General features: G+C 38.8%; 2 protein-coding genes across 2 annotated transcripts in view; one reads left to right on the top strand and one right to left on the bottom strand.

The window, feature by feature from the left end:
• The window catches only part of TDP2 (tyrosyl-DNA phosphodiesterase 2), a 13824-nt gene extending 4087 nt beyond the window's left edge, over positions 1-9737 (bottom strand). Inside the window, exons 1-7 of the mRNA XM_019716829.2 lie at positions 9678-9737; positions 9409-9627; positions 9252-9331; positions 5084-5257; positions 4294-4385; positions 2385-2503; positions 597-767 (exon numbers count right to left, since the gene is read on the bottom strand). Coding sequence (XP_019572388.2) covers positions 597-767; positions 2385-2503; positions 4294-4385; positions 5084-5257; positions 9252-9331; positions 9409-9627; positions 9678-9692 — 870 coding nt within the window. The 5' untranslated portion in view covers positions 9693-9737. The remainder of the gene's footprint in view (positions 1-596; positions 768-2384; positions 2504-4293; positions 4386-5083; positions 5258-9251; positions 9332-9408; positions 9628-9677) is intronic.
• Positions 9495-24378, top strand: ACOT13 (acyl-CoA thioesterase 13). The gene is made up of 4 exons (XM_019716833.2): positions 9495-9627; positions 9661-10060; positions 21021-21205; positions 23410-24378. The coding sequence occupies exons 1-4, from the start codon at positions 9614-9616 to the stop codon at positions 23564-23566; spliced, it is 756 nt and encodes a 251-aa protein (XP_019572392.2). The 5' UTR covers positions 9495-9613; the 3' UTR covers positions 23567-24378.

Genomic DNA, 24378 nt, shown 5'->3' with positions numbered 1-24378 from the left:
AGTCCTGGAGCTTTTGGCAGTGAAAATGAACAGGATTTCCATTTCAATTCACTTTTAGTCAGTCCGAGTGGGAGGAAAGGCAAAGCACGCCGACCATCTAAGATGTTCTAAATCTATAAAGACCTGAAAAGTACCAACAAGTCTGAATTGAACTAAGAAAAAAGAGACTTTGTTTCAGACCTAGTCATGGTGGTACCAGGAAAAGTGAGTAAAAAAGTTTGAAAAAAGAAAACGTCAGAAGAGAGTTAGGGACAACTATGACGGTTAAATCTTTCTGTTCTTTTCACCTTACAACTAGATACTGCAAGTAAATCTGACCTTTTCTGAACTCTTCTAATCTTCTCTATACTCCTCTTGTTAATCCATATATTGTTTTGTGTTGTCTGTTTTATATGCAATATTTGTTTTCCCCCAATAACCTAAAAGCCCTCCTGCTTCTGTTGCCCATTTAGGCATAGAGCACAGCTAAATAAATATTTGCTGATTTGCATCTGCAAGGTCACTTATACATTTCACCAGCTTTGGTCAAAAGGAAACTAAATTAGTTTCCACAGCAGTAATCTGCCCATAAACATTGAACTGATGTTGTCACTCACTTCTTGATCCCTTAAATTTGTATCTCCTGCAAATATAACCGAAGCTGACTCTGGAGCCTCTTGCATTTTCTTTAAAACCGTTTTTAACTGATTCATTCGTTCCTTAGTATGCCCTCTGGTGCTCTCCAAATGTGAAGTCATAAGGCAAAGTTCATTTCCCAACACACTTGCCTGCAACAAGATAAATAATTACACTCATTAAAATTATCTACTAGCCACTAATGCTGAACTCTGATAACAGAAACAGCCGATTATTCAACTGACTGGTATGTATTAACTAAAGCGAAACTATCTGATCAGCACTATGCTTCTCCTTCTAGGTCAAAGTCTAAGGTGCTAACCCTGCTCCCAAACAAGACTGCTTAGAAAATACCCATTAATACTTTAAGACGTACCTCAAATATCACCTCCACTGTGAGCCCTTCCTCAATGTCCCCAGGCTCCCTCTTCAACATTTCTATAGTATGCTGGAAAGATACTTTTTAAAGTTCCCCAGCCTGAATTACAGAACAATTATTTCTCTCCTACAAAGCCATGAGTCTTTTGACAGCAAAGATGGTTCTTTTATTCACTGCTATATTTATCAAGAGCCTGGCACATAGGTAGTCAAAAAAAGTCAGTTAAATAAATGAATGAGAACCATTTACCATTTGCAATTAAGATACCAACAGTGTAGGCTCTGTCATTATTTAAACCAATTGCCTGTAGAATCAAGTCAAGTCCAACGTTTTTTTTTTTTTTAAGGAGGGCGCAGCTCACAGTGGCCCATCCAGGGATCGAAACGGCAACTGTGGTGTTATCAGCACCACGCTCTAACCAACTGAGCTAACCGGCCACCCGCTAAGTCCAAACTCTTTCAAATTAGGCATTCATGATCTTCTATAATCTAGATCGGACCTACTTTACCAACCTATTATCACGCTAGCCCTTCTGTTCCCTCTATATCCAACTGAACAGAATGCTCATTTATACCCATATATGCCTTGTCTCATATATATATAAACCTCGCTATCTGCAATTTGCAAGTTTGCTCATGGTGGTTCTGCCACCTGAACAGTTCTTAACACCTACGTTTACATATTTTTCAGGGCCCAATTCAAATACAACTTCCTTCATAAAACTTTCACTAAACAATCTAATCTCATCACAAGAAAAAAAATTGTAACTATGTATGGTGACACATGTTAACTGGACTTATTGTGATGATCATTTCACACCATATACAAATATTGAATCATTATGTTGTATACCTGAAACTAACAGTAATGTTATATTGATTATACCTCAATTGAAAAAAAAATCTAGCTAAAAGTCATCTCTTCTTTCTCTAAACTTCCATGGCACATCATTATACCTCCCCATGGTATTTATGCCTTTCCTTTATTTTAGTTACTATATACACAATTTCTCCCTTGCTAATCTATAAACTCTGTGAGAGCAACATCTATTTGACTCATTTTTGTAAGCCTCAGAGTACAACACAGTACCATGTACAATGCATTTAGTAGAAAAAAAGAAAACTACTTTAGGAAGCAAATGTGGAATGTTAACAAATTCTTAAATATTCTTAGGAAAACAGCTAATGGATCAAGGATTTCAGTTTTACAAATTTGTCTATATTTGAAATTTATGTAAGAACTAAATTTACAAAGTTCTTTAAAACTGTTAAAAATAAATCTGTAAGTGAGGTGCAAATTTTCTCCTAAAGGCAATGTGTTTTTTAAACAAAAGACAATCCTATAGAACGATAAAAAAAAAAGAGCAGTTGATTTTTTTAAAATTACTTACATGAACACACAAAAGGTTTCTCATCATTTTTGTATTTGGGAAAAGAATAATCTCTTGGCTTTTAAATTTCACTCTCGATTTCTTCAACATTATAGCTGTGAAATATCCTTCTTCATGACCTTTAAATGTTTGTGGAAAAGAATTTGGGTTGAGAGGTCAAGAGTATTTGCAGTTTACCACAGGTTCCCTTACTGAAGATTTTATAACAAACAGGTACCAATATTTAAATGGATCTAAATCTCGAAAGTAAATTATTATTTCAAAATAGTTGAAGATGGCCAACCAAGTCCCTATGTTCACCTGGCCCTCCCAAAATATAACTGGAAGTATGAAAGAAATATAAAAATAGAAATTAATTCAAATAAGTGCCAAAATAGTTAGTGGTGCCAATATCAAACAACAAAATTTGAGAAATTTCTGCAAGAGTAGATGAGACTTAAACTGAGGCAAATTAACACGTGTTTACTTCTCACTCTGGAAGCACCAGAAAACTTACAGTAAATGAATAAAAAAATTAGAAAGGTATAAAGTTGCAAGAAGAAAAGAGAATAGAATTAGAGGGGCAGTGAATGAAAGCTTCCAACAGTTTTTCAGAAAACAAAGTAGATGGAGAAGTAGCAACTGGTTTATCAGAACAGGGAAAAAAGAGGGGAAAAAAGGAAGACAAGGAAAGAAGGAAAAAGGAGAAGAAAGCAGGAGAAAAGAATGAAAGGAGAAGGGAAGGGCAGGGAGGAAGGCAGGCAGGCTAGAACGGTGGCAGGTGGGCAGGCAGGCAGGAGGGAAGGACAGGAGAAGGAAAAGGGAGCGAGAGGGAGGAAAGGATAGAGTAGAATTTTCCATAATTGAAGGTCACAAATCTTCAGATGGAAAGTTTCTACCAAGTATTCAGCACAATTTTTAAAAAGATCCAGAGAATACTAGGATTAAAAAGAGGACCACCTCAAAGCTTAATGGGTAGGTGAAGAACAGGAATTGGTGTGGGTTCCAACTTACGATCATCAATAATGGAAACCAAAAACCAATGTAATAATATTGTCAAAATTCTGAGGGAAAATTACTTTCTACCTAGAAATCTACGTCCAGACAAACTTTCAACCAATTATGAGGATAGAAGACAGGCACTTCCAAATATGCTAGGATTCAGAAACTCCACTCCCATGCACTATTTCTTAGAAAGTGATTAAAGGATGTGCTCCAATAAAATGAGGAAATAAACCAGGAAGGAGGAAAGCAAGGATTCAGAAAACAAGAAATCCAAAACAGAAAAGAGGCAAAAAGAATCCCCAAGAGTATGCAGACAAGTGATCCTAGAAAAGAGAGTGGGAAACACCGACATAAAGATTGAGAACACCCTCTCCTTCGCAATTTCGGATTAAAGAGTAAATCAAAACAAATCACAAACTACGTAAAAGTGAAAGTCAAGAAAACCATGGGATTTAGTCAAAAATCATAAAATGTAGCCAAAGTGGTACATTAAATATACTTAGTGAAAACAAAATAGATGGAAAATAAAAAAACTAAATTATTCAGGGCAAAAAGCTAAAAAAAGAAAAAGGAATTAATAAAGATAAAGACTTTTTGAAAAAGCATAACTACAATGTAATTATCACACTTAAAAGTTTTAATGATTTAATTTCACGAAAAAGCTACTCAGTGCCTCACATTTTGACTATTTATATTTTCCTGAAAAATTCATCCATTTTCACCACTTTTCCACATATGTTAACATGAAGCTGTATAAAATATTCTCCTATAGTCCTTTCAGTATCCTGTATCTGGCTTGTTTTCTTAAATTTGTTTTATTTGTGCTTTTTCATGTCTATGCTCCAATAGGCTAACTCTGATTTATCTCTTTCATTGATTTGTTTTTCAAAGAAAAAGAAAAGTTAAATAACAGGAAAGTTGTTACCTGTAATAATCTCATAACTACTTGTTCTCTTCTTTAGGTAGCTATAATATGGGGGAATAACTTCCTGTAGAAATACCACATCTGGGCTGTACCTAATTAAAAACATCAATTTATGATAAACACCAGCTTTACCATTTCATTTGCAGCTATCTAGATTAGGAAAATACCACAACATAAAAGAAACACAAAACTATCCTCTAAAACACCTAATATTCAATATTTATACTGATCTTTGACAACTATAAAATGAGAAAGATCTGTGCAATTTAACATGTAATACTATAAAGATTAATTTTTAAAACAAAACATATACATGACAACACTTTAAAGTTAAAAGGATTAGACAATAGGAACCAGTAATATTGAGAGCATACAATGGTCCTACATGCTAATTGGTGCTTTAAGTGTGATTATCTCTTTCAATCCTCTTGGAACAGTTATCCATAACAAAGAAAACTGAGCTCCAGAGATTGTAACTGGCTCACAGACGATTACACAGGACAGAGCCAGTGTGTGGCAGACAAAGATCTTTTTGGTAATTTAATTTTCACAATAATTATACACAAAGTTAATAAGTAAAATAGTACTAGAAGGCTTCTAACAAAAATCAGTGACCCCCTTTCCCTCGCCCCCACCCCAATCCTGTGCTCAGATGCAATCACTCTTAATTCTCTCAGATGTTTCTTCTGAAAGCTGGACTTTCAGGTACCAAACCTTCAATTGTTACCCTCTTTGTACATAGGTAAGACGCATTACCATGCTACCTCTAAACAGAAGTAATAATACTCACAAGGCTAAATAAGAACACACTGCTTGAGCCCTCTCTCGCAGATTGTTTAGATCCAATCCATCAATATTCCAGGTAATTAAAGAGAACATGCTGCCATCTTCTTGCTGAGGATTTTCAGATGTGCTGGGTTTAGAACTAATGCAATCAGTTGTTTCCTCATTGGTTAGATCAACACTAGCAAGATCAGAATGAAACACAACTTGGAAAATAATCTATAAACTGCTTAATTTTGAAAGTATTTAGTATTTGTAGCCCTCATTTTACAGTTAAATAAATTTTAAAAGAACCCTAAAGAATCTGCCAATAGAAGAGCAAAAGTCATGACTGAGGAAAAATATTCTATTATCCAAATGTTTGCTTACTTATACAGTTAGATAACTCAATATCCTTCAATGACATGGCATTAAAATTATTTTATAAACTAGGACCCCAAATCAGACTAAGCATGTAAGATTTCCAAATTTATTTGGCTTCATTTAAATTACATTTGAAATAAGATCTCATCATGGCAGATCAATAACAGCTACAAGTTCTTTGTTCTTCTCCTCACTGAGAGGTGAAATCTAACAACCCTCCCCTTGAATGTGGGCCTTAGTGACTTCTTTGACCAATAGAATACAGTGAAAAGGATATTCTGGGTCTTCTTGGTCATAAGAAGCCTTGCAGCTTTCACTCCAGCCTTTTGGGACACTCTCTCCAGGAACCCTGAACCACCATGTAAGAAATCTGACTCCTCTGACACTACCATGCCAGAGAGACCACATGTATGTGCTCTAGTCCACGGTCCTACCTGACCCCAACTTCCACTATCTCCACCAGTGCTATAAGTGCAGAACCAGACAAAACTGGCCCTATCCTGTTTCTTACAAGATACTGAGTTGATTTTCAGAGACAACAGAAAAAAACTGCAGTCATGCAGCAGAAACATTCAGAGGAGAAAATACTGAAAATTACACCTAGAACCAAAGTTTCTCCCCCCCCCACCACCCACAGAACCAAAGGACCTGGACGTGACTGGAATCTGAACGCCACCAGAACCCTTTCAGAAGTGATGGGACCATTTTCCAGGAAAATCTGGTACCGAAACCCCTTAAATTTCACCCCAAACCCTGGATCAGGGAGAGAGATTTTGAGTCTTGTCTCCTGTCTGCCTGCCAGTCGACTTTGCAATAAAGTTTTTTTCTTTTCTCAAAAGCTAGTGCCACAGTATTAGCTTCTATGAACATTGGGCAGTGAGCCCAATGCAAGGCCCAGACATTTGAAGGGAGGGACAAAACATTATTAAAATGACCGCTGAGTATTTATAAACTACATACATTTAAGAAATAGGTTGTTGGATTCATAATTTTAATAAATTTAATACCAATATTTTAACTTCCTTTTAAAAAAAATTAGGTAGAATTAATATGTAACTATCAGTTTCAGGGGCACAACACAATGACTTAATATTTGCATTCACTGCAAAATGATCACCACAGTAAGTCTAGTTAACTTATTAGTTTAACTTATTTTGAAATAGTTTGACTTTCAGAATTGCAAAAACAGTGAAAAGAATTCTATTCACCATTGACCCAGATAAATGTTAACATTTTATTAGGTTGGTGCAAAAGTAATTGCAGTTTAAAAGGTTAAAAAATTGCAAAAACTGCAATTACTCTTGCACCAACCTAATACTTAACATTTAGTTGCTTTATTCTTTTTATTCTGAAATATTTGCAAACACTTTTGTATGTATTTCCTAAAAACAAGGACATGTTTACATATACTCGTATACCCTAGTACAATTATTGAGTCAGAAAATCACTATTGATACAATATTATAATTTAAAGACCAATTCAAATTTTGCCAATTGTGCCACCAATGTCCTAATCTAGGATCACATGCTGCATCGAGATGGCATGACTTTCAATCTCCTTTAATTCAAAATAGTTCTCCAGTCTTTGTCTTTCATGACCTTGATATTTTTAAAGAATACAGGCCATTTATTTTGCAGAATTTCCTGCAGTTTGGGTTTGTCTGATGTTTTCTTATGACTGAATCCACATTATGCATGTTTTTGGCAGGAATGACACATGTGATAGTGTGTCTTCCTTAGTGCATCATAACAGGAGGTACCTGATGTGGATTGATCCCCAATACTGGTCATTTAACTTTGATCACTTGGTTAAGGCATTGTCTACCAGATTTCTCCACTGCAGTCATTATTTTCCCCATTGTAGTACTTTGTGTATAGATACTTTGAGATTATGTAAATATCTTGTTTCTCATCAACTTTCACCTATGAGTTTTAGTATCCATTGGTGATTTGTCTGAAATAATTATTACTATGGTGGTTCCCAAATAGTGATTTTTCTCCCTAATTCCATCATGCCTTCTACATTTAGTAGTTGGAATTCTACTGTAAGGAAAAGTGCTCCCTTCTCTCCTGGTCATATGTATTTATATCGGTATGGATTCTTACTCTATAGATAAAGCCTTGCTCTCAATGGCACTTGGTCTGAGTTCCAAGAGACAACAGACCATAACTTTGCTTGTTTTTGCTAATTTACGATTCTAGGGTGGAGGATTCCTAATGGTCCTCCACACCACCATTACTCAGCTTGATTCACAATTTTTTGAGGGACTACTTCAGGGAATCTAGCTCCTTTGTTCCGATTTCTTTATTGGTTACAATTTGGGTGCTAACAGACACTAACTCCGGCTAGTTTGGGCAAAATCAAGGAACTTATAAGGACACAAACATGTCACCAAGCCAGGTCCAAGAGTGCAGCTATGCCTAAGGAAGTATAATGAAGGCTTTCTCTCACTCTTGCTCAACGTTCCTCAGCTTCATTCTCTTCTTAGCTTCCCCATCAACAAAAAAGGATGGGTTGAATCCCCAAAGGTACTAAGTTACAATGTTAATGTTATAGTTCCAGCTCCATAGGAAGATTCAGACTTCACTCTCTTGGTCCTCACCTCTAAATCCCACAGAGAGAATCTAGCTGGTCAGCTTAGGCTAAGTGAATACCTACTAATCTAACTGGCTCTATTACAACATGAGCGCCTGAAATATTTCACTGAGTGGACAATTCCCCACTAAGAGGTCAGGCAGACAGAGAAAGGAGCCCAACAAAATGATAACATCATATCTATAACCCAGTGCAGCTGAAAAGGTCAAAGGGACAAGAGTCTCCACTATGAACAGATAACCGTACAGGCTGCCCAGATAGTGAGAGAACTTTACACATTCAATACATACTTACTGAAAGATTAACACATTCCAAATACTGTATTAGACTTTGGCAAATCAACAATGTATAAAACAGATACTGTCTTCACCAAATGTATAGTCTAGTGGGAAATATAAAATAGTAAACAGCAATTATAACATGAATTGTTACTATGACACGGGTCATGCAGGATGCTACAGGATTACCTAAAACGGGAACCTTACCCAGAATCGGATGATCAAGGAAAGCTTTTCAGAGATAAATCATGTCTAAGCTGGGCCTTTAACATAAATATTACTTAGCAAGGAAGGAAGAAGGAAAGGTTCTAGGTAGAGGTAATGAACATCTTTACAAAGGTTGAAACCAAGAGAAAATGGCCCACTGGAGAAGGGGAAAGTTTGATATGCCTGGAACTTTTTGTGGGGTAGGAAAGCGAGGGGAACAGAAGACAAACCTGGAAAGACAGGCAGTGGTCAAACCGTGGAGGGACTTGTGAGGCATCTGGACTTTAAAAAGCAGTGGTCCAGGAATTGGGGAGGGAGCTGAAATAACAGGGGCGGGTGTGCATTTTATAGAAAAGTATTATTATGGCTGGCCAGCAAAGAGTAAATAAACAATACAGGACACAAGGAGACTCCCAAGTTACCATTCTTCAATGAAGGCTTTTGCCTCTCTCGTTTCTAACCCCTCACTTACACATTTCCTATAATTTGAGTCAAGAATTACACTTCAGCTTGTTCCTCCCGACTCCAAATTACCTTGGAGATGACCCGGTGGGCTTCTGGGGAGAAGCGTCACCCTGCCGCTGGGGCGCATCTCCACCGGAGGCGCCAGACAGACCCAGCAGCCTTGGGTCACGGTTATTCCGCTCAGCTCCGCCTCTCCGACCCCGCGGGTCCAGGAAGCCCTGCGCCCCGCACAAAGCCGCCCGTGCGACCCCGCCCGTCCCACTCACCAGGACCCGGGCTCGGACTCCGGGCGGCGTTGCAAGGCGCCCTCCTCCACCGGCCGCTCGAAGTAGGCGTTCAGCGCTCTCTGAAAAAGAGACAAGGGAATGGGCGCTGTGCGCGCGCAGTGCGAGGAAAAACGCAAAGGCGATACAACCGGCGTACTTGCATCTCCCAGTCGTTCTCTGCCAGGTAGCGCCGCGCCACAGAGGCGTCGCAGCTCGCGACCGAAGCGAACTCCTCACACGCTAGGTGCCGCGTCTTCCCCGTGGGGTCACCGTCGCGGCAGCCCATCTCCGGCCCGAGCTCCGGACTCCTCTCCGCCATCGCTCTGCGCCAGCTCCCGCCGCCCCTGGCTCCCGCCGCCGCGATGCTCCCGCCGCCCCTGGCTCCCGCCGCCGCGATGCTCCCGCCGCCTCGGTGCTCCCGCCGCCGCGATGGTCCCGCATCCACCGCCCGGTGCGGAAACGAGCTCCGCCCTCTGACGGCGACAGGCGCGGCCGTGGAGCGGGTGAGGGGCGGGCGCGGGGAGTACACAACGGCGCGTGCGCGCGGTCACAGCGGGATGCGCACGTCAGCGCGCCAGCGGGGGGCAGCGGCGGCGGCGTGCACGTCGCAGAGCAGGTGGACGCTTCTCTTCGTCCTCTGCGCCCTTGTGCTTTTTCGCGGACTCCTGGGCTTCCGGGTTCTTACAAGGTTCATTCTTTCGCGGGGCTCAAAAGCTGGCGAACGGCCCAAGATGAGCCTGACCCAACAACTGCGGGAGGTGATGAAGGCCATCGGCAGTGCCCACGGTTTTGACAGAGTTTTGGAAAAGGTACTGGAGGCGAAGCTCCTGCTTGTGATGAAGGGAGAGAAGGCACCATGCTTGGATAAGTATCTCGCTTCATTCTGTTCAGCTGCGCCTGTAGTTCACCTTACTGAGAATGATTATGATGGAGCTCCATTGTGTGCCAGGTCAAGTGCATAGGTGATCTCATATAAATGTACATAAGTAAGTATGGTTATCACTCGTGGAGACACAACTCCTCGGTTCTAGAGTTAGAAAGACTTTAGAGTTCGACTCTTCCACAAACACCGCCTGCAGTGTTACAGAAAGAGTAAGACACAGTCCACATTCCAGAGGATTAGAAGATAAATAATTGCAGTAAGGTAGGAAAGTCAAGTGCTAGTTGTATGGGTGCAGCGGGGTTAAGCAGGGCCAACCCTGCCCGCTTTGCACAGGAACAAACTAGCCCAGACTCCTAGTTTTCAGTGTCTTTATAGAACATCATGTGACATAGAAAGCATTTATAAATAAGCATGAAGAACAAAAGCCCTTGGTTATGTCACATTTGGAAGACATTTAACAGCCTAAGAACTTGTAGGTTTTTTTTTCTAAATGTTTAAATGCATGCATGCCTGTTTTTCTCTGATCAAGATAGAGTACTGGGAAATTTGGAAATAATGTAGAAAGGGGGTTTAAACAGATCAACTGCAGTCGTTTGTAGGAAGAATGTGTTACTACATTTTTGCACCAAGGTCTGTCTCCCTCCTGGAATGCAACATTTAGGCTGTGTTTTCCACATGTCCCTAATTATCTCTCAGGGCTTTGCTGAAAAACAGAGGAAATAATACTTAAATGTATTTTATGTTTTCAAATAGCAAATACTATAAAACCCAAGGACACACTACTATTTAACAGTAACTTTTTGAAAGATATATTATCCAAAAGAGAAAGTATTGGTCTAAGGGGAAGTTAGAATTCCTTTAAAAAATCTATAGCCATTTTCATTGTTAAGTTTTAAGCAACCTTATGTGTATGTGTCTTCTCATGCTAACCCTGCCATGGGTTGTGTATGCCTTTGTCTGGAACAGTCATAAACCATATGCTTGACTGAGTTGGCATTGGTGTTAACTTGCCTTCCAAGAAGATATATCTTTAAATTAGACGTGTAGAGTTCCTCAGAATTTGCAGTAAGGTTGAATAGTGGTGCGACCTGTGTCTAGACCAGTTCTGTCCAATAGACATGATTTCAGGCTACAAATGCTAGCCGCACGTGTAATTATAAATTTCATAATAGGAGGTCTAACAATTAAGTTCATGAATGATGTTGCTAACACCTTTTTTTTGATATCAGAGGGATTATTCATTATGAATTGGTACCAACTGAACAAAAAGTCAACCAAGTTTATTATTTGGAAGTGCTGCAAAGGCTGCGTGAAAAAGTTAGATGAAAACGACCTGAACTTTTTCTCAACAATTCATGGCTCTTGCATCACGACAGTGCACCAGCTCACACAGCACTGTCTGTGAGGGAGTTTTTAGCCAGTAAACAAATAACTGTATTGGAACACCCTCCCTACTCACTTGATCTGGTCCCTAATGACTTCTTTCTTTACTGAAAAATAAAGGAAATATTGAAAGGAAGACAGTTTGATAACATTCAGGACATCAAGGGTAATACGATGACAGCTCTGATGACCATTCGAGAAAAAGAGTTCCAAAATTGCTTTGAAGGGTGGACTAGGCACTGGCATCAGTAGTTAGCTTTCCTAAGGGGTGTACTTCGAAGATGACCGGAGTGATACTCAGCAATGAGGTATGTAGCACTTTTTCTAGGATGAGTTCGTGAACTTAATTGTCAGACCTCGTCACATTTGAAAAGCAAAAATAGAGTCAGAGAGATGTGAACTGAGAAGTACTTTGCCTGCCATCGCTGACTTTGAAGATGAAGGAAGGAGACCACAAAAAGGAATATGGTAACTCCTAGAAGCTAAGAGAACAGCTCTCAATTTATAGACAGCAAGAAAACAGTAACTTTGATCCCACTACCACTAGGAACTTAATTCAACAAACAACTCAAATGAGTAGGAAACTCTTTCCTGGAACCTCCAGAGAATAACTCAGTTTGCCGAAATCTTGATTTTAGCCCAGTGAGGCCCATACCAGACTTAAGACTGACTGACAGAACCATAACACATTTTTGTTGCTTGAATCCCAGGGTTTGTGGTATTTATTATGACAGCAATAGAAAACTGATACAGAAACAATTCAAGTGAGAAGAGAAGGGAGCATTATGTTTAAAGTAATAAAAGGGGGGGGATCCCTGTCAAGGTGGAATGCAATACCCAACAAAAATGTTTCAAAAGATGAAATAAGGTGTACTTCGGATATGCAGACTCTATAAGAATTCACCTTGAACATACCTGTGTCACAAAATTGTTAAAGTAAATTCTCCTGGAAAAAAAAACTGGAAGATCTCTATATTAAAACTACAAAACAATATTGAGATAATTTAAATAAGACCAACATAAATGAAACTATATGCTGTATTTATGGATTAATATTAAAGGCTCAATATTAGAAATATTTCAAATGTCCCCTAAATTGGTTTAACACTTCAATGTGATCCCAACCAAATTCTAAGCATTTTTTTGCACTAGTTGACCATTTCTAAAAATTAAATGGAAATGCTAAAAGTAGAATCTATCCAAAACAATATTAAAGAAGGGTAAAGATATGACATATTATGAAGCTAGAATTAGGACAACATAGTATTGAAATAAGGATAAAATATGACAAATAGAACTAAAATCAGAGACCATAAACAGGCCCAAATATAGTAATAGTCATATGATTTATGTTAGCTATGACACACACAAAATAGGTAAATTAATTTTAGTAATATATTTTAGATAACTCATCCTATCCAAAATATTTTAACATGTAATCAATACAAAAAAAAAGTATTAGCTTCATAATCTTTCAAATCGAGTGTGATTTTTACACTTATAGCATATCTCAATTCAGAGTAGCCATGTGTCAAGTGCTCAGTGCCAACATGTGGCTAGTGGCTATCATATAACTGCACAGGTCAATACGATAGTAGGTGCTCTGTGTTAGTTTGATCTAAAATAGGTTTTGTGGCTGTGTTTCATGTGGGCAGAGTTGCTAGGGGTAAAGTATGTTTATATGCATAATGATGCATAAATCTAGTTGTGGACATGGTTTCCTTTCCTTTTACCATAAGTTTTAAGGTAACATGACCTAGACCAGTGGTTCTCAATTGGCAGTGATTTTGTTCATCATAGGACATTTGGCAATGTCTCCATCATCGCAATTGGAGTGGGGTGGGAGAGGCTCTGCTATCATCTAGTGGGTAGAACAGGGAAGCTGCTGTTCCCTCTCCGCTGTCCCCACAACAAAAATCATCCAGTCCAAATGACAACAGTGCTAGTCATTTACTTTGTTCTGGGTCAAAACTAGAAAATAGCTGTGTTCTCTCTAAATATAAACTATGCCTTTGTACTGAACTCTTAGTTGTTATATCATGAGACTTCCGCATGTCTTTACATGGAACAGAATTTGGTCTTTCCCTAAATCTCTGGTTGACAATTCTTTATATTAAAGTTTCTTTGTTAAAATAACTACTGTGTTTTTTTGTTGCCTCATTGGACCTTTACTAACAGAATTATTTTATGTCAAATAGTTGTGTTTCTAGTTACTTAAATATCAGAGCTATTTCAAGGCAAGAAATGCTCATTTTTAAATGCAAGAACATTGTTACAACTAAATTGGGGTATGAATGCATATGGTTCCCAGACACACTTGTACTCTTACTTCATTGCTTTTGCAAAAATGAGAAGGGATAATGTTTATGAGTGTGAGCAGCAAGTGAGATGCACAGTCACTATTTTTTCAAGTCTGCCCTGTCACCCACTTCTGCAGTGGCCTTACTAAAGCCAATGAATCAAGGAGAATAACACTTCAAAATCTGGCTAATAATATTCCAATGGGGATTTTGCTTTTTAGACAGATGTTTTGATTTTAGCTGATAGAATCTGGTAAATGATAGTGACTTTCTATTCCTCAGGAAATGATCTTTTGAATAAGGCACTTCAATCAATCCTGGTACAGATGTCAAGTCAATGCATGAGATCTTATATTAATTAAAACTTCTTTATTTTAGCCTGTTCTCTTTTTAAAAACTCTTTTATCAGTGTTTATAAATACACCCAAAATCTATCTTTTATAAAACAGATACAGAAAAACTAACACTCAAATGTCCTGCTCTTGTTATAAGATCACTTTAAATCAGCAAGTTAAGGACTGTGAGATTATGAAGAAATACCAACCACAGTTCCTAGCCCTCTAGGAGTTTATCATCTAGGAGAGGAGAGAAGAGGGTTCTGAGGAATGATCCCTTCAGATGTGCCCTGAGAAAAAGAATCCCATTAATAAATAAGTTAAGGAACTACTGATGTTATAGCGCCCCTTTTTAAAAATTGTGGTAAAATACACATAACAAAATTCACCATCTTAACCATTTGAAAGTATACAAGTCAGTAGTGTTAATTGCATTGTTGTGCAACCATTGACACCATCTCCAGAACTCTTTTCATCTTGCAAAATTGGAACTCTGTATCCATTAAATAACGCCTTGTTCCCCTTTTCCTCTAGCCCTGGCAACCACCACCCACTATCTCTATGAATTTGACTACTCTGAGTATCTCACATAGTGGAGATGTTGTATCCTTTCTGCATATTAAAACTTTTGAAAGTTCTGCAATAAACATGTTTCATTTTTATCATATTTATTTGCCAATGGAACTTTTTTCCCAGTAACACGTGCAAGAATGCACCTTAGAAATCTCAAATGATAGGCACTGTGTTAGGATTTGGAAATACCATGCGGAATCCAACATGCAAAGAAATAAGAGAACGGAATTCAGAAGCAGGATAAAGTTATGTAGTCATCCTATGGAAATGAGAGATGAGGATGTGGAAGTGAAGGAGATGTCTCAAGAGGAAGAACACAGATTAGAGAGAAGCATTAAAGATTTAGGACTGAACCTTGAGGACACAGAATAAAGAGATGAGGGGCCCTTGAAGACAATGGAAATGATTAGAAAGGTTAAGAATCGACCTTAACTTCACTAATCATTAGAAAAATGCAAATAAAAACAACAATGAGATACCACCTCACTCCGGTCAGAATGGCTATCATCAATAAATCAACAAACAACAAGTGCTGGTGAAGTGGAGAAAATGGAACGCTTGTGCACTGTTGGTGGGACTGCAGATTGGTGCAGTCACTATGGAAGTCAGTATGGAGGTATCTCAAAAAACTGGAAGTGGAGCTACTGTATGACCCAGAAATTCCACTCTTAGATATCTAGCCAGAGAAATCCAAAACGCTAATTTGAAAAAATATATGCACCCCATATGTTTATTGCAGCACTATTCACAATAGCCAAGACCTGGAAACAACCGAAATGCCCATCGGTAGATGACTGGATTAAGAAACTGGTACATTTATAAAATGGAGTATTACTCTGCCATAAAGAAGAATGAAATCTTAACCATTTGCAATGATATGGATGGACCTAGGGAATATCATGCTGTGAAATAAGTCAATCTGAGAAAGACAAATACCATATGATCTCACTTATATGTGGAATCAAGAACAGAATAAATGAACAAGCTAATCAGAAACAGTCTCAGAGATATAGAGAAAAAACTGAGGGTTGCTAGATGGGAGGGGGATAGGGATGAGGGAGAAGGTGAGGGGATTAGAAAGCACAAATTGGTTACCACAAGATTGCCACAGGGATACGAAAGACAGTTTGCAGAATATAATCAATAATGTAAAGATTTTGTAGGGTGTCAGATGGGCACTTCTCTTATTAGGGAGACCACTTCAGGGATGACGTAGTTGCCTGACCACTGCAGTGTACACCTGAAGCTGAAACTGAATAATATTGAATGTCAACTATAATATATATATAGTCACAGGATGTAGAGTACAGCATAGAGAATAGAGTCAATGGAATTGTAACAACTATATACAATGTCAGGGATAGGAGGTTGGGGGAGGGGGTTACTACTTTGTGAGGGGTGTAAATGTCTATTACGTTGTTTTGTACACCTGAAACTAATTTTAAAAAAAGAATTGACCTTATACTTATAGATCTCTGAGGCTTTGGGTTGACCACAAAAGGGCAATGACATTATTTGAAATCAACATGATATGCCAACAGATATTTCCATATTCGTTATTGGCCATTTAAATTGTCTAAGTACAAGAAATGCGCAAGAATATGATAAAACAAGATTTGTTCAAAGACTTACGTACAAAAATCTTGATTGTAGCGTTTGTGATACCAAAAATGAGAAATAACCTAAATGTCCAACTATAGAGCAACTAGTAAAAAAAATCAGTGTAGCTCTGTTAAGGAGTCATTGAATGATGTGCTGTGTATGACTTTATAAAATTGGAAAGTTTTGTTTATCATTTATTTTGCAAACATTTAGATAGCACTTACTATTTTTCAGGCACTGTGCACATTGCTAATATGAACTCATATTTTTTATGGCAAAAGATAAAAGTCAAAATACAATAATCTGGAAAAGAATTTCACCATTTGTCTAGGTGTTAAAATCTGATATGGTAAGAATTGCTGTAGAGACAGTCTGAAATAAGTTAGTGAGCACAAAGGATGTGGGCACAATGACCACAGAAAAAGAAATGTAGGCAGCCAGTAAACAGGAAAGGATGCCCAATAGCTCTATTAGTCTGGCTAGTGCAGATTTAAACCAGGAGATATCAGATTTTGCCCCTGATATTGTAAAAATGAAGAATAACGCATTACTGATGAGGAATTAGGGAATGAAGCACTGCTTTTAGAAGGTAATCTGGCAGATTTGTTAAAAATTTATATACCCTTTTACCCAGCTTTCTAATTTTGGTAATCCTATACAAATGGAAGCATCTTTGTTTGTAATGGTAAAAAATACGGAAAGAACACATCTAGTATACTCAGTACTGGGAAGAGAAAAATGTATTGCACAGGAATGTGTGTAATATGATGCCATTTGTTTAAATTTTATAAAAAGAAAAACACTATATATGTGCACGTTTGAATAAGCCTAGAGAATTATATTGAAAGATATAAAGCACTGACGGGGAAGTAAGTAAGAAATTACATTTCTATACTATTTATTTGTATAAAACAAATGATTGTATTTCTGTAATTAAAAATACATTAAAGAGAAGTAACATGGTAATTTAGATGGCTCAGATACAGAAGTTAAGGAATTGAGACATAATTAGTGAAATAATGAACTCAAGTTAACAGTTAATCAATATTGAAAGGGAAAGGGATTTGGCACCCACTCTGAGCTAGGGTTTCCAGGTGGGAATTCCCACCCGTTCTCATGAATTTTTTTCGCTTTCCCGAATCTGAGAAAAGTTGGTCCGGAAATCGGGGAAATCAGCTCCTGAACCCAGTAATACCCACAATGGGAAAGAAACGTACTACTCACAGTGTATCTCTTAGACATTTTTCCTATTTATCGCTAGGATTTCTGGGCGGGAATTCCCGCCTGTTTTCGGTTTGGGTTTTTTTGTGTGTTTTTTTAATTGGGGAAGGGGAACAGGACTTTATTGGGGAACAGGGTGTACTTCCAGGACTTTTTTCCAGGTCAAGTTGTCCTTTCGGTCTTAGTTGTGGAGGGTGCCATTCAGCTTCAAGTTGTCCTTTCAGTCTTAGTTGTGCTTTCAGTCTTAGTTGTGGAGGGCGCAGCTCAGCTCCAGGTCCAGTTGCCCTTGCTAATTGCAGGGGGCGCAGCCCACCATCCCTTGCGGGAGTCGAACCGGCAACCTTGTGGTTGAGAGAACGCGCTCCAACCAACTGAGCCATCCGGGAGGCAGCTCAGCTCAAGGTGCCATGTTCAATTTTAGTTGCAGGGGGCACTGCCCACCATCCCTTGCGGGAGTCGAGGAATTGAACTGGCAACAACCTTGTGGTTGAGAGCCCACTGGCCCATGTGGGAATCGAACCGGCAGCCTTCGGAGTTAGGAGCACGGAGCTCTAACCGCCTGAGCCACCGGGCGGCCCTCCTGGGATCAACTCTTTATTCAAATACTAGATTCCAAACTGTAGATCAGCTGCAAAAATTCTGCAAGGATTTGTGCTTTCTCCCTTGAGAGAACTGGAGGTGTGAATAGACATTGCCCCAGTCCCCAATCTAGGGTATAAGGAAGCTCCTTCCCTGTCAGCCCCTCTCCTCCAAGTTGAAGGCATTAGAGAACCTGTGTATGAGAGAAATCCTGCCTTCCCAATTAATATGATAGAGGCCTTTGTAGTATCCACCTTTATAGGTATTTAGGAATGAGTCAGTAGTATCTGCCGTTTACCAATCTGTGCGGAAAAATACAATGATTGCTTATATTCCTTCCTGGCTCTTGTCCTCATAACCACTTCTCCAATGAACAAGAATTGAGTGTTACTTCAGCTGGTTAAATCCTCAGGGAATACTTAATTAAATTCTGTTCCCTAGGGTTTTGTTTTGCCTCCCATGGCATTCATTTGTTATTTTTGTCCTCTTATAACCTCTACTGGTTGGTATGCTCCCTGAGGATTATGACATCTTACTGATTTGTTTGGGTCATCTGCCCTTGGCCCAGTTGCTCCCGAATTTTCACTCTTATCATTCAAAGGAAGTTAGCTCTCCACTGGCCCCTTCCCCCATAAGGCTAGTTATTAGCTCTGGGATGGTAGGTAGGACATTGCTTCATCATTATCTTCCATTGGCTTAACTCCTTTATTTTACTTAGGGAGACAAGAATTGGCAACACATAAAAAGCATTTTTCTTGCCATATCTGGCTGATGAGTACAAAATTATCTCTTTTCCAATGTACATTTTAAACCAACCTTATATTACTAAACCAACATATATTAATATATTACTATGTCCCTTGGCCTTTCACGTTGGGACAAAGGAAAAGTATTCTGAAGTAGAAAATCCAATCGACATGTTTTACCTTTTGTCATCTCAGAACTTTAAGAACTGACCTCTACGAAACACACTGCCTTAAAATTACCCTAAACTACCTTTGCTATGAGGCTTTCACATTTGATTCTCTTTTTCTGAACTGCCTTTTTTCCCAGTCTTCACCTGGCTTATTCCTACCTGTCCTTTAAGACTTGAATGTCACTCCCCAGGAAGCCTTTTCCAATCTCTTCCCTGAAAGCATATGCTTTTATAAGTTAGATATCCTTACTTCAAACAACTCATATTTCTGTTTGCAATAATTCTTTCTGCTGCAATCGTCTGTGTACTTGTCTCTTTCCCTAGACTGTGAACCCCTTAAGAGCAGGAATTCGATCTCATTCATCTTCACATTGCCAGTGCTTGATACACTCAGGTAAATGCCTGAATAAGAGGAGTTCCACCTTGGCCCTGCTTGGTGTGTATTATTATTTTATGAGGACATCTAATGGCTGGATGTTTATTGTATAAATAGACTTGATCCTATTGTAACATTTATTTTTCCGTTGATTTACCTGTTATGCAAAACATTGTTTAGGATGGTCTAGATGGTAGGGTTCTCTTTGTTTTACTTCACGGCCTTCTAGGGGATAAACAGTAAAACCATTAAAGTTGTGGTTTGTGAAACTCCGAGATATCTTCCTGGTGGGAGCCATGAAGGCCACTGTCTATCAAGAGACTTTATAGTGAGTGACTAGGGAGACTTGAAGATAAGCAGACCTAGATCTAAATCTCAGTTCTGTCACATCCTGGGTGACCTTGAGAATAAACCACTCTGAATTTAAGCTACGCACAAAATGGAAATTATGCCTTCCTTATTATATGGTACACGTAGTGTTTGGCACAGTGCCTGGCATATAAAAGTGGTCAATAAATGGCAGTTGTATAGAATCTAACCATTTAATTGAGACATCCCCCCGCCCAATCCCCAAACAACAGACACACTACATATTCATCTATATTCTGCCTGAATCCCTCTAGTGATGGTGAAAATTACAGTTTCTGGATGCAGCACATTCCAGTTACAGTTCAATCCCAACTTCTAAATATTATGCTATGATAGTTTTTACTAGTTATTTAAATAGTTATTTACTAGTTATTTACTAGTTATTAAAAATTTAAATAGATATAAGAAACATTTCTGTTTCTTTTTTAAAGATGTTTGATATAAAATTTTAAATTTATTCATTTTGTTTTGTGTAATTCTTTTTCATTGTGATACTGTAAATTGGGCAGGGAATTAAAAGCAGTTGAATTTAACTTGTTGGATTTTGTTCAACTTTTTGTGTTGCGTTTATGGCATAACCTCTAATGCGTCTTTTGGAGCAAAAATTAATATTTTTAATATAAAACCAGGTCTTATATAATTTTTAATATAAGACCGGTTCTTTTAATATAAGACCCAGTCTTTTATTAATTTTTGCTCCAAAAAACGCATTAGAGCCGATTGTCTGTCTAGGTCTTATTTTTGGGGAAACACGGTATTTTAGTGAAAATCTTTTGAAAAAAAATTACCCTGTGCAAAAACTAGGGAAAATCCAAATTAAACTTCTAATGGGTTAACAGATCACAGGGACCAGCTGACTTTGTTGGTGCAAAATTTCTAAGGAGACATTAAGAGATGCTAAGTTGTTGTCCATACGGCTGAAAAGCTCAGATGGAATGTTTGATTTATGTCAGCAGAGTGGAGATTAAAAACTACTACTGTTTTCCCCAAAATGTTCTTTTTTCTTTAAAAAGAGTTTACATAAGGGTTAATGTCTATCATAGAGATTGGTAACATTTGAATTTAGGAATCAGCTTTTTGGGGGTGACTCAGTTTAATCCAAATAGAGGAACTAATTTCCAAATATAGTATATGTATCAGTAGTAAAAGGGTAATGGTCTAACATTCAGCTTCTTGATGGGCTGTTTGAGCTTTACTAATAGAATGTTCAAAATTATTTTCTTTACATTTAGGTGACTCTTGTCTCTGCTGCTCCTGGGAAAGTGATTTGTGAACTGAAAGTAGAAGAGGAGCATACCAATAAGATGGGCACTCTTCATGGAGGGTTAACAGCCACCTTAGTGGATAGCATATCAACAATGGCTCTGCTCTGTACAGAAAGGGGTGCACCTGGCGTCAGTGTTGATATGAACATAACGTATGTATCCAAACTGTACCCCAAATAACTTTAATGTGATAACTCATTTCAAACAACTAAGGTTAAATACATTTGTAACAGAAAGTATGAGGTGCCCTTAACTGCTCATCCTTAAGTGCAGCTCTAGATTTGTCCTAAAATATTCCATGGCCTTAGAATCTAGTAGAGGAACTAATTTCCAAATGTAGTGTGTATCAGTAGTAAAAGGGGGGTGGTCTAACATTCAGCTTCTAATACGTATACTGGTGGGGGGAAAAAATCACTACAAACTCATGGCTTTTAACCGTTGTTAGGCCTGAAAAGTACCACTTGTACAAACGTCTTATGACGGCTATATTTAAGGATACAAGTATAATATATAGGAAAAAGGCTGAATAAAATTTTAAAAGTTGGAGAAACCTTCATGTATATACATCACCTCCTTGTAACAAGGTGACTGCAAATGTCGTTTGCAATCTGGGCCTCTCCCTGAACTGCACAGACATGCGCTATAGGTTTAAACTACATGATGAAGGGAGCAGGGCACCAGATGTTAGGCTGCCACTCACGTGTGAAAATGCCTGCATAGGTCAAATGGTTCCAAATGTAAAAAATTCAGTTACAACATTAACTAGTAGTGTTGCTAGGCCTGTTCAAGAGTGCAGGGCCCAGGGATTTAGTTTCAACACAATTGCTTTTTCCACCTAAGCAACAACAAAAGATTTTTGTTAGGGTGGGGGACTGGCAGGGGTTAGGGTGGGAAAGCCAGTGTTATTTGACATGAGGGCAATGGCAGTAACTCAGTTATTAGGTTTGTAAACAATCTAAATCTTTTATTAGGCTAACTTAAACATTCAGTCCCTCTTTACTATGGAAATAAATTAAGGGTGCCATAAGCAAATCACTGGACAAGATGCAAATGCTCCTTTGAAATTAAGATGTACATCGCTTCTTGGCCTTTTGGCTAAGATCAAGTGAAATTAAAACATATGAAAAGAAAAGGTTCTGCTTATGGTACCAGTGGGCATATTCAGCGGTCCTTACCTTATTCTGTGTGGTGGGCAGTAAGTTAAGACGAGTTGATGCCTCTTTTTATTAAGAGTCTCAATTCAGAGCAGAGATCTTTAAATCTAGCACTACATTTCAGGATCTTCTAAGATACTGCTGCTTTCACAATCCTAAAGAATTTTTATAAATCATAGTTTTGGCCTTTAAGAGTATATGTTGCCTAAAGTATTGGCTACCATCAAGAGCTGCCTGAGGGGCCGGCTGGGTGGCTCAGGCGGTTGGAGCTCCATGCTCCTAACTCCAAAGGCTGCCGGTTCGATTCCCACATGGGCCAGTGGGCTCTCAACCACAAGGTTGCTGGTTCAACTCCCGCAAGGGATGGTGGGCTGTGCCCCGTGCAACTAGCAATGGCAACTGGACCTGGAGCTGAGCTGCGCCCTCCACAACTAAGACTGAAAGAACAACTTGAAGCTGAACAGTACCCTCCACACTAAGATTGAAAGGACAACTTGACTTGGAAGAAAGTCCTGGAAGTACACACTGTTCCCCAATAAAGTCCTGTTCCCCTTCAAAAAAAAAAAAAAAAGCTGCCTGAGCTTCAAAGTGATTCACTTGAACAGAAACTAGGACAGTCCCAAAGATTTACTATATGTTAAAAGTAAGGGAATAACAACTTAATACATGTGAGTAGAAAGTGTATCTCTAAACATGTTTACACAATTCATCACCAAGATTATAAGGACCTCATATTAATTCCTTACAGTTTTTATATTAACACGTTGCGTACGGCGGGGTTTAAATCCCTCGTGAAGATTCTCGTGATCCGTACGCAACGTGTTAAGTCATTTTAGAGTTGAGTAAATTCTAAAAATTGAGAAGATACAGACACCAAGTAATAATTCACCTAGGAAGTTAAGCAGATTAAATGAACGCTGGAAGAAATCATTGACCAGCCCCAAATAAATATGAAGTGAGAAATTTAACAAAAAAGGGAAGTGGTACAAAAACCCCTTCCTATATTTACGGGAAAAGAAATATATGGTTTGGGTAAGATGGAACTTGGTCAGGACCAGCCATTCAAATTTGATAGGACAAAAAGCTTACTGTTACTGTTACTTATTCTAATCCTAAAAATAGTCCTAAAGGCAGCTCTCTGTGATGCATACAACTTTCCCTTTTAAAAATCATTTGCTGTTAACTATTTGTTTCCTTTCAAGGTACATGTCACCTGCTAAACTAGGAGAAGATATAGTGATTACAGCACATATTCTGAAGCAAGGAAAAACACTTGCATTTGCCTCTGTGGATCTCACCAACAAAGCCACAGGAAAATTGGTAGCACAAGGCAGACACACAAAACACTTGGGAAACTGAGAGGACAGCAGTACGACTTGAAACCCAACAAGAAATATCAAGTGTAAATTTGACTTGGAACAAATGTAAATTTTCAAAATAAATTAGCATAACCAGTAAATACTTTTTTTGGGGAAAAGGACATGGAGTCCAAGTGGGATATAGGATGGAGTATCTCTTTCATTTTAAGTCTCTTCAGTTTGTTTTTAATCCTATGTATCGTTGCCACGCAGCAGCCTACCTGTCTGTCCCCTCGTACCTGCCCCTAAAGAAAGAGTCTGTGAGACTCATCCTTTCAGGGACTTTGCTTCACCTTTGTGCTTACACCTTATGTCTCCGTTTGGCCCCAGAGGATGGCTGGTTAGTCAGTAAGATTCCCCGCGGGGGGGTGGGGGGGTGGGAGGGACAACTCAAGCCAGGCACAGTCGAGTGGGGACCAGCAGGAGAACCCACGGGGTTGACAGAGGTGCGCATAGACCCCCAACCTTCCCCCGGCTAAGGAGAGCTTCTGCCTTTGTGGCTGCATTCCTTCCCACAACCTGCTTGGGAAGAGATTCAATGGTGTAGTAACATCAGTTCTCCATCTATCCATTTCAGTCAAGTTTCAGCATAAAGGTTTTGTCTCCTGGGGAGGTACATCCTGAAACTGATGGTTCAGCTGCTTGCAGGCAAGGTAATTAGTTCAAATCAGTTTCTTAGTACAATGTGTGAAATTCACAGACCTTGGAGAAAACAATGTTGCTTTCTTGTGTGTGCATCAATAAAAGCCAGAAGGTGGCCATTCAGATTCGGGGCTCTCAGTCCTGAGGCTGAGACCCTTGGCCGTTTCATAA

This window comes from Rhinolophus sinicus, linkage group LG14 (assembly GCF_036562045.2).
Source record: "Rhinolophus sinicus isolate RSC01 linkage group LG14, ASM3656204v1, whole genome shotgun sequence".
Classification (NCBI taxonomy): Eukaryota; Metazoa; Chordata; class Mammalia; order Chiroptera; family Rhinolophidae; genus Rhinolophus; species Rhinolophus sinicus.
This window is presented reverse-complemented; position numbering and strand designations above follow the sequence as displayed.